At 44.8% G+C, this 13,933-nt stretch overlaps 1 protein-coding gene across 1 annotated transcript in view; it reads left to right on the plus strand.

The window, feature by feature from the left end:
- The window catches only part of Ccdc60 (coiled-coil domain containing 60), a 108,047-nt gene extending 94,760 nt beyond the window's left edge, over window positions 1-13,287 (plus strand). The window contains exons 9-14 of the mRNA XM_003477930.2: window positions 1,795-1,860; window positions 4,587-4,649; window positions 5,283-5,405; window positions 8,340-8,471; window positions 11,007-11,196; window positions 13,186-13,287. Of these exons, the coding sequence (XP_003477978.1) occupies window positions 1,795-1,860; window positions 4,587-4,649; window positions 5,283-5,405; window positions 8,340-8,471; window positions 11,007-11,196; window positions 13,186-13,287 (676 nt within the window). The remainder of the gene's footprint in view (window positions 1-1,794; window positions 1,861-4,586; window positions 4,650-5,282; window positions 5,406-8,339; window positions 8,472-11,006; window positions 11,197-13,185) is intronic.
- The last annotated feature ends 646 nt before the right edge of the window (window positions 13,288-13,933 follow it).

A 13,933-nucleotide genomic window follows, 5' to 3' on the forward strand; every position in this document is an offset into this window, starting at 1 on the left:
CAGATCATGCCCCAGTGACTCACCTGCAGCCAGTTTCTACCTCTTAGCAGCCCATTCAACAATGAAACTCAGCAATGGCTGAATCCACTGATGGACTGTCCCCATGATCCCCTCATCTCCCAAGCACAGGAGACTTTCAAATCTAAGTCATAACACCTTCATTTTCTCATCTAAAAAATAAGATTGTGTAGCACCAAAGTATTGGCTTCAGAGCCAGACACACCAGGGACAATCTCCATCCCATCATTTAACTGTTGTGTGATATTAAGCAAATTGTTTCACCTCTCAGAGTCTGATTCCACTTCTGTAAAGTGAAGCTAATTAGCTATCCAAAAGAGCAGGAGTGTGAATTAGATGATGTTACTCTTGTGAAGGATTATGAATGTTATGGAAACGATGTCTATTTCAATAAATCACTTAAAGCATTTAGTGAGATAGTGAGATAATGCACTTATTTAATGTAACAGCTTATGCCTGGACTAGAGTAAGTACTCAGTAAATGACATTGTTGATGGAGGGTAGGTGCTGTCATTACTTTTATTTCCTACATGATGCCCTGTGAAATCTTTACAGCACCTAGCTGGACAAGTGCATTAACTGTCACTGATGCTCCATCTCAAAGATGGGGAAGAGTAGTGATGAGTGACTTCCACATAGGTCTTCAAAGACAAAATCACACTTGAGCCTGGGTCTCAGAAGACCCATCACGGGGCCCTTGCATTCAGTTTAGTGATAATATAGCCATGGTTACTGAGCAAGAACAATTGGAATTTCCCTTCCTTATTAATTCCTCCAGGAAAGTAACCTCCCTAATCTCTCTCTAAGGCAGCAACCCAGAAGGCTTCTGAGGAGCTGCAGGGAGACAGGAGCAACAGCATTTTCTGCCCCTCACCTTAGAATGGGGGCTTATTTCACACTTTGCACAGCAGCTCCATTCCCAGTGCAGTTAACAGGAAACCCTGAGGTGTATAGGAACCCCTAAAAGCCAACCTTGACCAGTCCCAGCCTCTAAGCCAGACTGGTGCCAAATCATGTAAGATGACCAGCCTCTTCATAAAATCTGCCAAATGTCCCCAGCAATCAGAATCAGCTTGTGATACTGGTGAAATACACAGATATCCAGACCTCATCCCAGAACAATTGGGTCAGAATCTCCAGAGGAGATTGCATTTTTTAACAAGGACTTCAAATGTGTGCACACTGCTTCACTGAGTGCTGAGGAGTTCTACAGGTGTGTGCATATGCATGTGTGTGTAAATTATATAGGGTAGATATATGTGCTTGGAATTCTAAGGCTATATGTCGATGTGTGATTCTAGGTGTGTATGCATGTATGTGTGTCAAGTTCTAGGAGTATGTTTATGTGTGTGTGGAATCCTAAAGGGTATATGTGTGTCTACACATATGTGCATGTAGAATTTAGAGATGTGTATACATTTGTGTGCAATTCTAGTGTACAAATATGTGTGTGAGGTAGGATTCTATAGTGTGTGTGCATGTGTAATCCTTGAATGTGTGTATATGTGTGTCAGTCTAGGGATGTCTGTTTGTGTGCATATGTGGCTTCAAATGCAGCATCTATTGCCCTCACTGCCAGGCTCAGTGAATACAAATTTCTGGTGCCATAATCCAGCAGCTATGTTCATACCAAATTCCAGGGAATTCCTCCTAGTCCATGTAGCTCTGAAGTTTCCACTCTAGGAAGCGGACACCCTTCCATTCTCCTTCCCACATTAGCTGCCACAGGAGCACAATGTGCTCAGCACCTTGTTGACAGTCCCTCTTGCTTTGCAGCCTCCTATCCGTGGTCCACAAGAGTGAATCCATCATTAAGGAGGGGCAGGCTACCCACAAGTCAAGGTAGGAGGGCCCCCCCAAAGCCACAGCAGGTGGGTAGGTTGACTCCCGCCTATTACAGCCCATGGCAAGAGCAGCAGAGAGAGGCCCTTTTCCCTTATGAACTCACTGGGAACAAACCTCATCCTTCAAGAGGCTAGGTGTGCTTCCACAATGTCCTGGCGCTCATTGAGAGGGGCACAGCCAAACTCCAGGCTGCTGTGGTATTGAACCCTGGCTACTCCTCCATCCCACCCATTTTCCAGCTCTGTTTGAACTGGAAAGGAGAGAAAACCAACAGCAATGATGACAACATTCGGGCCATGGAGAGTGAGGTCAATGTGTGCTACAAGGAGCTCTGTGGTCCTCGGCCCAGTCATCAGCTTTTGACCAACCAGCTGCAGCGGCTATGTGTGCTCCTCGACGTCTACCTGGAGACTGAGAGCCATGACGACAGTGTGGAGGGACCCAAGGAATTTCCCCAAGAGAAGATGTGTTTGCGGCTTTTCAGGGGTCCAAGTAGGATGAAGCCCTTTAAATATAACCATCCTCAGGGATTCTTCAGCCATCGATGACCTCCCGCTCTCCGCCAGTTACTTCCCCCAGGATCCCACCTCAAGTACTGGGCTTCTGTTTTTTGCTTTGTTCATATGTGGCTCTTAATAGTCTCCAAAGACAGTAGCCAATAAAAGTGTCACCTGACCAAAAAAAAAAAAAAAAAGAGGCTAGGTGTGAGTATTCGGGCAGTTGTCCCAACAATTGTATGTGAGAAACTTTAACTCCTCCACCAATGAAGAGTTGTCTGGAGCATGTAATGCAGGTCTAACCCTCTGCTCTGTTTGGGTTTGTTTTTTGTTTTATTGTGGGGTTTTTGATAAGTTTTATCCTGCATATTGGAGGTTTACAGCATGATGCTGTGGGATACAGATGGATGAACCAGGAAGACCTCATGCTAAGTGAAATGTGCTTCCCTGCTTGGATGGTTTGTAATGGAAAGGGGAGGGCTTCCCTCGGTTGATTTACTCATTTGGAGAGTGTTCCTAGATCTTCTCTATATCCTGGGATTTGTGCTAGGCTCTGAGGTTTCAGTAGCAAACAAGCAAATGCAATCTTCCCTCATGGCTCTCACTGTCTGGATCTTTTTTGCTCCATGGATCCTTTATCAATTCAAGGAGGCCTATGGATTCCTTTCAGGAAGACGCTTTAAATGCATATGTTTTAAATGCACAAATTACAAGGCACTGCTCAATTTGGATCATAGTAATCCCTGGGCTTCCTTAGCAAAACCTTATATAATGAGACATAACAGCAGGTCTAATACCTGTTGTAATTTTGGATTAGTGTGTGGTGTAAACAGTTCTTCAAAATACTTCCCACAACTGTAATCCACTATGCAAATATCTGTGATTTCTGTTTCAGTTAAAGGTTAGTTACAATAAAGACGAAGGTACATCTACATTGATGGTCCCTTGAATTCTGCTCATGCTTAAGAATCACTCGTTTAAAAAGAATGTCACACATTTCTCAAATAATGAGCCATGAAATCACGTTTATGAAAATGTTCTGAAGAAGAAAGGAGGAGGATTGGGAGAACTTTTAGAACCAGGATCTGAAACAAGGCAGAATTTGACATTTGGAGAACAAAGAATTGGCTTGTTTGTGGAAATGATATTGAAACAAGTGCAAAAGGCCTGAGGCAGGAGAAATCATAAAGGCACTGAGAAAAGACCAACGTGGTTGAAACTCAAAGAAGACTAAGGGAAGATGGGGGAGGAGGGAACCAAAGGAGCCTTCGTTTTTCTATTTGTTTCGCTAGCTAATAACACCACTTCTCTCACCTCCCAACTCCTCTCCTACTGTCAAAATTCTAAAAGAAAGCAGGAGAAAAATAGGAGGTGAGCCAGAGTATATAGAGTCTTCAAAAGATTCATCTGCAGGAATCAGGGGGCAGTTAGCCCTGTCTTCCTCCAAAGCAGAATAAAAAAGGTGTTCAGATCAAGGATCCAGGTTGGAGAATTCTGATGTCTGTAATCCCAGCACTCTGGGGCAGAAAAATTGCAAGTTCTAGTTCAGCTTGGGCTATTTAGCAACTTGACAAGATGCTATCTCCAATTTTTAAAAGGCTGGGGATGTAGCTTAGTGCAAAGGCCCTGGGTTCAATCCCTGGGTGGGAGACGAGGGGTAAGGAGAAGGCAGACTCAGGAGGAAAGGAGGCAAAGGGAGGGGAAGGAAGGAGAGAGAATCCTGTAATGAGGCACTTTGGGGTTGGGGACACCGAAGACAACATGGCCAGGAGGCCTCAGCCATCCTCCTACCCACATGCACTAGGCCCCATGTTCAGGCTTGAGTGAGAAGAGGAGGAAAGAAGAGTCCAAAACAAAGTTATCCTCCAGTTGGAGAGACTGATTTTATACAAACAAAACTGAGATCCAGAAATAAATAATCCTTTCACATTGTGCAGAGGCAGAAGCTCAAAGATGGACTGAAGAGTCCATGTGCACAGGGCATGCTGTGGATCATAAAATACAGTAGGATCTAAGCAGGTGGTGAAGGAAAAAAGGAGGGTCCTCCAGGCATGGGATAGGGCAGGAGAGAAGGCCAGGAAGTAGAGGGAAAATGCGCTGGGTTCTGGGGCCTGGGCTACAACCACCTTACTCTTCAAGGCTTGCAGGTTTCACGGGGGCCACAGAGGGAGGTTGTTTCTGAAAAGCAGGTTCAACAAAACATGAAACCATCCTTTGGTGTTTCAGTGAGAAATCCAGCACTACAAGTGGAGAAAGCCACACCCAGACAGTCCAAAAGAAGACAAAAAGGTAAGTGGGCAATGGAAGGATCACTACTGTGACCCCTCATGCTGCCTTCCCCTTCCCAGGATTGTGGAAATGACCCAGTGCAGACCAGACCCCCAGAAGCCATGGACAGTGCAGAGGGACAAAGATCCTGCAGCCCAACGGGCTCACAACCAAGATGCCAAGTGAAAACAGACAATAGCAAGAAGGTCTTCTGCTGTGTCACGCACAGTGAGAAGCATTCTGCATTCACTGCCTTGTGTATTCTTTGAAAGCAATCTTATCATGCAGGGGCACATTATCCCATTTTACAGAGGTGCAAACTGAAAGTCGGCCAAGTTAAATATCTTGCCAGTTCCCACACAGCTAAAAAGGAGTGGCACTAGTATTAGAGCCTGAATCTTCCAGATCCAAATTCCATCCTGCTGTCCTGAACATGTGACACCCTCAAGTGACCAGCTTTCTCACTTGTGGGCTCACTTAATCCACCAGCCTGGTGTTATTGGGAAAATCTATCCTTCTTGCACCGGGGTCTGAGGGAGCTCCAGGTGAAGGCAGAGAATTAAGGGGCCGTGGGAGGACAGAGTGGGACCCTTGAGGCCACTAGGGGGTCAAGCCCTTTGGCTCCACCATTCAAATTCTTCTCTTTGTTCACAGCTATGCTCACCGTGACATCGCTCAGTACAAGAGTGGACTCTGTAGCCTCATGAGGGCCAAGTTTTACAGCATAGCCCAGGAGGCTGGCTTCTGCCTGCAGGATAAAATGGAAATCCTGATGAAGTAAGGACATGCCTGTATCTAATTCACTCACAGAACGCTTACCTAGTACATGCTGTGTGCTCACTGGGTGATAAGTGCTCGGATTATGCCCATAGCAACAACAAAGACTTGCTGCCTTCCATCAAGGAGCTAAAGGTGTCCTGCAGAATAGAGGCAGCAACCAAATAACTGCACCCACAAAAACAGACATAAAGAGTTACAGATTGTAATCATCTTATGCTGGAAGACAACAGGGTACTCTATCAGAGAGGGATGAAAAGGCAGAGCGGGCAGAAAGAAGGAAAAAGGAGAGAAGGAGACAAAGAGAGGGAAGAGGGGGAATCCACAGTATTATGGAGGAGAGGGTGAAAAGGAGTAAGAAGAAAAAAGGGAAGAGGAAGAAAGAGGGGAAGAGATAGTGCAAAGAAAACAGTGGAGGAGAGAAGGAAGAGAAGGAGGCGGTAAAGAGGAAAGATGAATGAAGAAGGGGGGGAGAAGAAGGAGGAAGAGGAGGAGCCAGAGGAAGAGGAGGAAGAGATGAAGGGGGGAGGCAGAAGGGGAGGAGGAGATAGGGTGGGGGAGGAAGGGGAGGAAACAATTTGCTAATCCGTGATGCTCTCTCTAAGAGATGACTTTCTGCTGGCCCCTAAAGGATGAGGAGGAATTCATGTTGCGATGAGAAGTGGCCTTCTAGATGGCCAGGAAAGTGCATCCCAAAGCTGGCAGGGGCACAGGGAAGGAGTGAGACACAGCACTGAGGGCTGCTTCACGCTCAGCCACACGTGTGATAATTGGGACTTGATTTCAAGAGCACCACTAGGCCACTGGGCCCTTGTTCATTTCTGGAAATTCCAATAGCTGCCCCTCTTCCTGTGCCTTGACTGCAGGGTCCATCTGCCGCAAATGCAGTCCTCCACTCAGTGAGGGCTGTAAGGCGACATTCTGTACTCTCATATTATAACCCAAATATTGAAATCTCTTTACTTGTTCACATCACAATCCAGAAAGTTATATTTGTAATTCTATAGAAATGTTATGGGCACTCCACTTGAGTTAACTCCAATCTACCACCTGCAATGCAAGACTAAAGACACTAAAACATATTCAAAGTTATGGGCGGCCACGGCATCCTGAGTCTGATCCAAGTGGATATACAAACAAAGGCCTTGATGCAAGGCCTCCCCCAGAATTTATTGTCTGGTGAAAAAGGGAGGGGCTGGAGGATGAGTGACAGTGCGGCAGGCTGGAACCATGTGAGCAAGGTGAACTGAGCTGGCCAGGTGGGGAGAAACCACCTCCACAACAGGCAGAGAAGAAAATACAGAAAGACCAGTGTGCGTGACTTTATTAGAACAGCATTTGAATGGCTCTTCTGCTTCCGTTTCTGATATGTAAAGTTTTGTGCCCTGTGAAGTCATAGCCTCTTAAATTGAAGCTCATACTCCGTTGACATTCCTGGAGCTATATGGCTCTGCAATCCTGCTGGGTTAAACCATTTATGGGCACCACAATGTGAGTCTCAAGTATTACCTGTCAGTACCTCAGCTGGCCTTATTTGGTTAAAGCCAATTGCAGGAAAAGGAAATAGCTTAGCCATTTCTGTACATATCAGTACATGGAGACAGAGCCTGGTTTAATTCATGTGGTGGTATTAGTTCTGCATTCAAGGAGAGCCGTCCACGTGGTCTTCTACACTCTCATCCTTACTTCAGTGATCAAATGGCTTCCTGGGTACAAGAGGAGTGGAGGATTCAGCCCTGAACCTGCCTTTGGGGAGCTCCCCATCAGGTGTGGGAGACAGACAGTTAAATAGGCAGTTTCTACACAAGGGGAAGGGTCAGCAGGATAACAAGCAGGGGGCTGAGGGAACACAAGAAAAGGACATTCTTCCTGACCTGAAACACCCATCAGAAGTGTTCCTGGAAGAAATCACATTTTTAATTCAACAAAAAATAGAAGGCATTTCTGAGACACTCTGTTAGTCAGCATACTCCTTGGAATCATGTACAACTTGCAGATATAGTGAAAGCTTTGAGTTTATGTATCATGGGCTCCTCACAAATGAGGGAGTAAGTGCTAGAACTAGACCCACTTTATAGAGGGGAAAAGTGGGCTCAGAGATGTCTCTTATCAAAGTTGCCCCACGTTGTTAGGTAGTAAAGGTAGGATTCAAACTTAAAGAGTCACATTGGAAAATTTGAGGCCAGGAGTTCCATGAAAAATGATTAGCAAAGTCTCTGAGGACAGAAGTGAGCCAGGAAGCTGCCAGGAGCCAGCATGCAAGGTGTCCAGAGAGTAAACAGAAGCCAGGTCAGAAAAAGCTTTACTAGCCCAGTAGCAGAGGTTAAACTTTATCTCAGAGATGCTGATCATGAGCCAAGGCATAAAATTCTGGGCACAGTGATGAAGTTGAAAAATGTTGGAGAAGGTGAATGGCCTGGTGCCTTGGAGGACAACTTATTCAAAGTTACATATTATGAACAAAATGAAAAGCCTATGAACAGTGTGTAAGGGGGTTGGCATGGTTATATTTAAAATGTAAATTCTCCTGGGAGTGGGGATGTATGCACAAAATGAGAAGGGAGAAGAGGAACCAACATGAGCTAAATGCCTACTCTGTGCCTCGCAGTAAGCTCAGTACTTTGCACACATAATGCAACCAATCTTTACCTCTGAGATGTAGGAATCATTATCTTGCATTTTATAGGTGAGAAAACACAATCAGAAAACAAAAGAGGGAACGATCAAAAGAGGCTAGTTTAGCAAGAAAAATGTTTCAGATCCACAGAGAGTTACATCACTTTTCCCAGAAAGTAAGACCATAAATTAAAACCTTGAGAGGGTTAAGAAGGGCCCTGTTAAGTAAAAAGTGTTTAAGTCAGATCTCCAATGGCAGCCAGGAAGGTGAAAGGAAGAAATGTGATTCCTCTTCCTCTTTCTCATACAACTTTGCAGGCGCCAAGAAGAAAGAAGTCTCCAGAAGTTCCACGCTTTTACCCTCGTCTCAAATTTTAAAAAGGATATAGCAAAGATGAGACAACACGTCGCTGCAGTTAGAGGAGATGCAGACGAAATTGCTGATCACTGGTAAAGACCCTGAGAACTAGCTAAGGTGGTCCCTAAAGGGGGAAGGGAGTTATTATTATAAGACCGTCATTTATTTCCTTGTCCTTTGAGGCATAGAAAAGCATCACCCCAAACTATCCATGGCCCCCAAGAGGGTGCACCAAGCAGGCTAACTCCAGAGCATAATCAGACTAGAACGCATCGGTTTCTGAACCACAGATAACCTAACTTGTGATAATGTCCGTATTTACCTTATGTTGGATTCTGATGTATGAATTAGGAGAACTAACTTGCTGGCCACAGGGGAGAAGCAGACAAAACATCTCAACCTGAAACTTTCTACAGATTCTGAGGTCTATAAGGCCATCAGTACATTTCTGAAACAACTTAACCCCTCAAGGCTACACCACAAGCAGACAGACCCAAGGAACATCAAGGGGTAAAGACAAATGACAACAAAAAGCAGTACACTTTTTGGTGTTCCCCTGCACAATCAAGTAAGCATAGCCAGCAATACTATATTGTAAATTTCAAAATAATGAGAAGATTTTGAATGCTCACCACAAAGAAAGGTTTGATGAATATGTTAAATATCCTGGTCGGATGAGTACATATCCTGTGCATGTACTGAAATGTCACAGTTTACCCCTTCAATATGCACAATTAAAAGTAGAATAAAACTTTTAAGAAACATCATAGCATTGAGCTAGTAATGGGCTAGGGGTGAAGCCCAGTGAGAGAGAACTTGCTTATTAAGTGCAAAGCCTCGAGTTTGATCCCAAGCACCACAGAAAGAAAAGAAAATGCAGACCAACTCAAAAAATCAAAAACATAACTAATTGAGTAATTGTTGGGTGGCAGGCACTACTACCTTAAATAAATTTATTTTTTGTTTGTTTTGTTTTTTAAGACAGGATCTTGCTATGTAGCTCAGATTGGCCTTGAACTCACTATGTAATCCAGGCTGGCCTTGAATTTGAAGCAATCCTCCTGCCTCAACCTCCCAAATGCTGGGATTGTGGGTGTGTGCCACCACACCCAGTTACCCTAATAAATTTAATGAAATATTTCATTCTTTTCCCCTAAATCCTGAAAGGCACATACTAACTCCAAATCACAGATAAGGAAACTGAGATCTGGGGCAGTCAGTTCACATATCCCAGGTTACCCCACCAGCAGTGAGGAGCTCAGAATGGGAGGCCCTGTCTGCCCCTCACTGCTGTGCTCACTTGCAGTGAACAAGTAGAGTCCGGGGAGCTGTGATATCACAAACCCAATACCGGCAGGATGAGTAAAGCAAAATCTAAGAACAAGAGGAGAAAATAGAAGGATGAGCCCAGACTCCCTCCCCTGATATTAATAATGTGCCACAGCCAGGTCCCTTGGGGGCTGAGTGAAGTTGTGGGACCTGCCACGAATTCACATTCCCAGAGCATCGCTTTCTCACAAGCTGGCTTACATGAAGCTCTCAAGAGGGACACTCCTGAAAGCAGAAAAGGGTGAGCCTTTCGCAAAACCTCTCCCCTCTTTCTTTTCACATTGCTGGGGACCAAACCCAACACCGTGGCATTGAGCTGCATCCCAACCACTTCTCCTTTTTTAATTATGAGACAGAGCCTCCCTAAGTCACTGAGTCACCAGGGCTGGGGTCGAATTTGCGATCCTCCTGCCTCAACCTTTCTCTTCTTTTGGAGGGAGGTAGAAGAGAAAAAATGAGAGTTATAAAGTAACTCACAAAAAGTGTTATAGTGGGAAATTAAGGCCGATCTTCCCACAGGAAGATTCAGCTCACATTTCTAGTGGTGGAATTTCTGGCATCATTGTGGGGGATGCAATTGCCCTCCATAGAAATATCAAAATTGAATCACCTGAACCACAGCCTCGCAGCAACGATGTTAGGTTGTAGCTCTTTGCTCATTCTTTCAAAGTGTAGCTACCGAGAACCTACTACTAATTAGGCACAGTTCTAGCACTCAAAGATGAATAACTCAGGCTAAGTTCCTGTTCTCATGGGGATTCCATTCTATGCAAAGAGACATGAATATATTACCATCATACTCTTCCATGACGCTGAAATACACAAGCCCTGGATCAAGCTTACTCATTACCAGACAGATGGAAAACACACACACGCCCACACACATGCCTTTGTTGTCTTTGGCGTCTTGAAGGTGACTGTCTCTGACATCCTAGAAGACCTCCCCTGGATGTCTGCACACTCATCCTGGCAGGATGAATGCTCAGAAGAAAAGCTCCAGAATCCAGATATTTCCTTCTTTTCTCTACCTTTACACGTTGACATAAAACCTATAAATTCACCCCCTGAAAACATGCCCTTCATTCAGTCATGCTCTAGCTTTTCCAATCTTTAAAAAAATAAAGTCTTACCTGATCTGTGGGACTATTAACACTGTGAGATGGAGGAAAGGCCCCCAGACAGAGGATTGGGCTGCCCTGGAATACCCTATGAGTGGTAGAAAGAGAAGGTAAGACCCAGCAGGGCCAGGCTTCCCCTCCTAGCACCTCTCTAACTGGCCATTTGCTCTTCACTTGAAGGTACTTTGATTTGTTGTCCAAACTCCCTGAGGATCTGAAGAACTATCGCCCTGCCAAAAAGATCCTGATCAAACTCCAGAAGTTTGGGGAGAACCTCGACCTGAGAGTCCGGCCCCATGTTCTCTTGAAGGTGCTGCAGGACCTGAGGGTCTGGGAGTTGTGCTCCCCAGATGTTGCTGTGGCTATCGAGGTAACCACCATCCCCTCCCTGTCACAGTGCCTTGCAGGCTCTCATTCAGTCATTTGCTAACACCCAGGCATCATTTTGAAAATGGAGGCATCGCACACAAAAGACATAGAGATTCTACATCATGGTGATCCCAATTTAATAGAAGAAAATTAGGAATTCTCCGAATGTTAGATTCTATGTAAACAGTGCTCTCCAGAAGCTAAGAGGCTTTGTGGAAATATAAAGAAACAGATAATCGTAAGGAGCTCCCCAAATCTGGCTCTAAAAGCATGGTCCATGAGCCAGCAGCATGGACCCCACCATGTGATGTGCAACAGACACAATCTCAGGTTCCAGACTGTATCTGCCAGTTCAGAGTTGGCATTTTTATAGGATTCCAGGTGTGTCGCATGCACAAAAAATTTGAAATGCTCTGGTTTGAAGTAAATTAACAGGAGCCCTAGTTGCTAGGGCAACTGGGGAAGTGTTTTTTTTTTGGTGTTTGTTATTTTAGTTTTTTGTTTGTTTTGGGAGTGCTGAGGACTGAACCCAGGGCCTTTGCACTGAACTACACCCCAACCTGTTTGATTCTTTATTTAAAAGCGAGATCTCACTAAGTTGTTACATTGCCCAGACAGAGCTTGAACTTGTAGTCCTCCTGCGTCAGTCTCCCAGAGTGCTGAAATTACACACATGGCACCATCATTCCTGGCTGAAAGGTGACTTTTACGCTGATGCCAGAATGATGAGCATCACATAGAGAAGGGGAGACAGCAGGTCAGGAAGAGAGGCAAGGGCCACAGGGCAGGACAGGACTTGACTTGCAAGAGTGGGAGCTCATTAGGCAGTCAGTAGGGGTGGCGAGAGGCTAGCAAGGGGGTGCAGGGAGCCAAGAAGATTGGAGAGGCCATTCTGTGCAGACTTGTGAAAGTCAGGGTAAAGATTTAGTCTCTATTTCAAAGGAGCTGCAGAGTCATTGAATGGCTGATTGGAAGTAAGCTACTGAGTCATTGCCATCACTACCAGAAGTTGCTGAAGCTGTAGTTCCTTAGGGCATCAAAGTCATCAGCAGTAAGGACTCCACAGCAGAGATTAGAGGTACTTATGTGCTTCCTTAACTTTATCAGATGCCATATGTGCCTTTAATCAGGACTCAACGTCTGCAAAGAAAGAAAGAAGTGACTCAAATGTTGGATTTCTCCAGCTGGACAGATTTTAGGAATCTTGGCCATTTTATACAAGATTGACTCTTCCACAGGGTGACCTTGGATTGTGTGATTAGGACCAAAGTCAGAATCAAGGGCAAGTGGTAACTCTGTAGCAAATTCAGAGGTCTAGAATCTACTCCCTATGTTCTGTGAGGCTCTTTCAGGAAAGATTCTGGCAGGCTAAGCCAACACTAACTCAACCTTGCACAGGCCAGTCATGGGTTTCTGCTTCTTCCTACCATTTCCAAGGGAGCACAGAGGAGGTGGGTCTTGAGTGGGTAAGAGGAAACGGCTACAGAAGCTTCCTCTTTCTTTGAGATACATCTTCAGCCCTGAGGAATAAAACTTAGTACTCTCATCTCCAGGGGAACATTTGTAGAACTTCTGATAAGCTGGACATAGAGTCTCTAATTCTAGACTCTATAGGAAACAACATGTTTTATGTGTCTTAAACTCTTTCCTGAAAAGCAAGCCCAGAGCTGTCATCAATTCTCAAAGAGATCTATGAACAAATGGTTTTTTTAAAAAAGAGAGAGAGAGATTAAGGAGTAGAAAAGACAAGAAATGCATTCAGCTGAATTGTCCTACTCTTCTCAGACAGCAATAAGGAAGGCTTAAAACTACCAAGGCTCTGGTCCCTTTTTCCAGACCGATCAGCTCAGCCTGATGACAGCTGATCCTGGGTCATCAGGCGCCTGTGAGTCTCAATGACAAACCTTCCAGGATCTTGAAGGGAGGTGAATAGGGATGGAAGCTAGCTTTTGAACTAAATTCTGAGACTGTCACTGTATTTAACCCACAGTTTGTTCGAGAACACATCATTCATATGCCTCGTGAGGATTACGTCACCTGGCTGCAAAGCCGGGTCAGTATGACCATCCAATCCCACAGTAACCCGATATAGTCTTAGGACCGGGTCAACCAGTTATCCCAATGGAGGAAGGTACGCCAACAGCATGTTCTTGTGTCCTAACTGTGTTATTGCTCCCTGTCTACTCTCCTTGATGGTCCAGTGAGATCAACTGGAGACTGACTCCTGGAAACAACAGAGAGAGAGACTCCGGAGTGGCTCTCCCCTCCACCCCATACCCCTGCCTCAACCTCCCCATCCCTGTTCATTGCTCCAGCCTGGCTCTACCTACTTCTCCAGATTCCTTCATCCCATTTCTTTTCCATGCATTCTGGATAATAAAATTGAGATAAATGTTTAATGTCTGGCTGGGAAAGAGTTGGAGCTATGATATTCAGATTCTAATAAGGGCAATATTTATCACTTACTGAGCTTTTATTATGCAACTGATCCAGTCCTGGGTGCTTTGCCTTATAATATTTTTTTAACTCACAATAATTTCAATAAATGAGTACCAATGGTATTGCCATTTCACACAGCTGGAACTAGGATATATTCCTCAACTTTATAAAAACTGTTGTGAATGGAAAGATGGATGAAATGGGTAAATGGCATTCTCTAGCAAGACAATAGTGTGCAAGAAGACCTTAGCCATAAGAATCCTTGTGTATTTTCTAATGGCTTTGGTTGCAAGAGGAAG

This window comes from Cavia porcellus, unplaced genomic scaffold, assembly GCF_034190915.1.
Source record: "Cavia porcellus strain 051 isolate PalLab524CR breed Dunkin Hartley unplaced genomic scaffold, mCavPor4.1 scaffold_16, whole genome shotgun sequence".
NCBI lineage: Eukaryota > Metazoa > Chordata > Mammalia > Rodentia > Caviidae > Cavia > Cavia porcellus.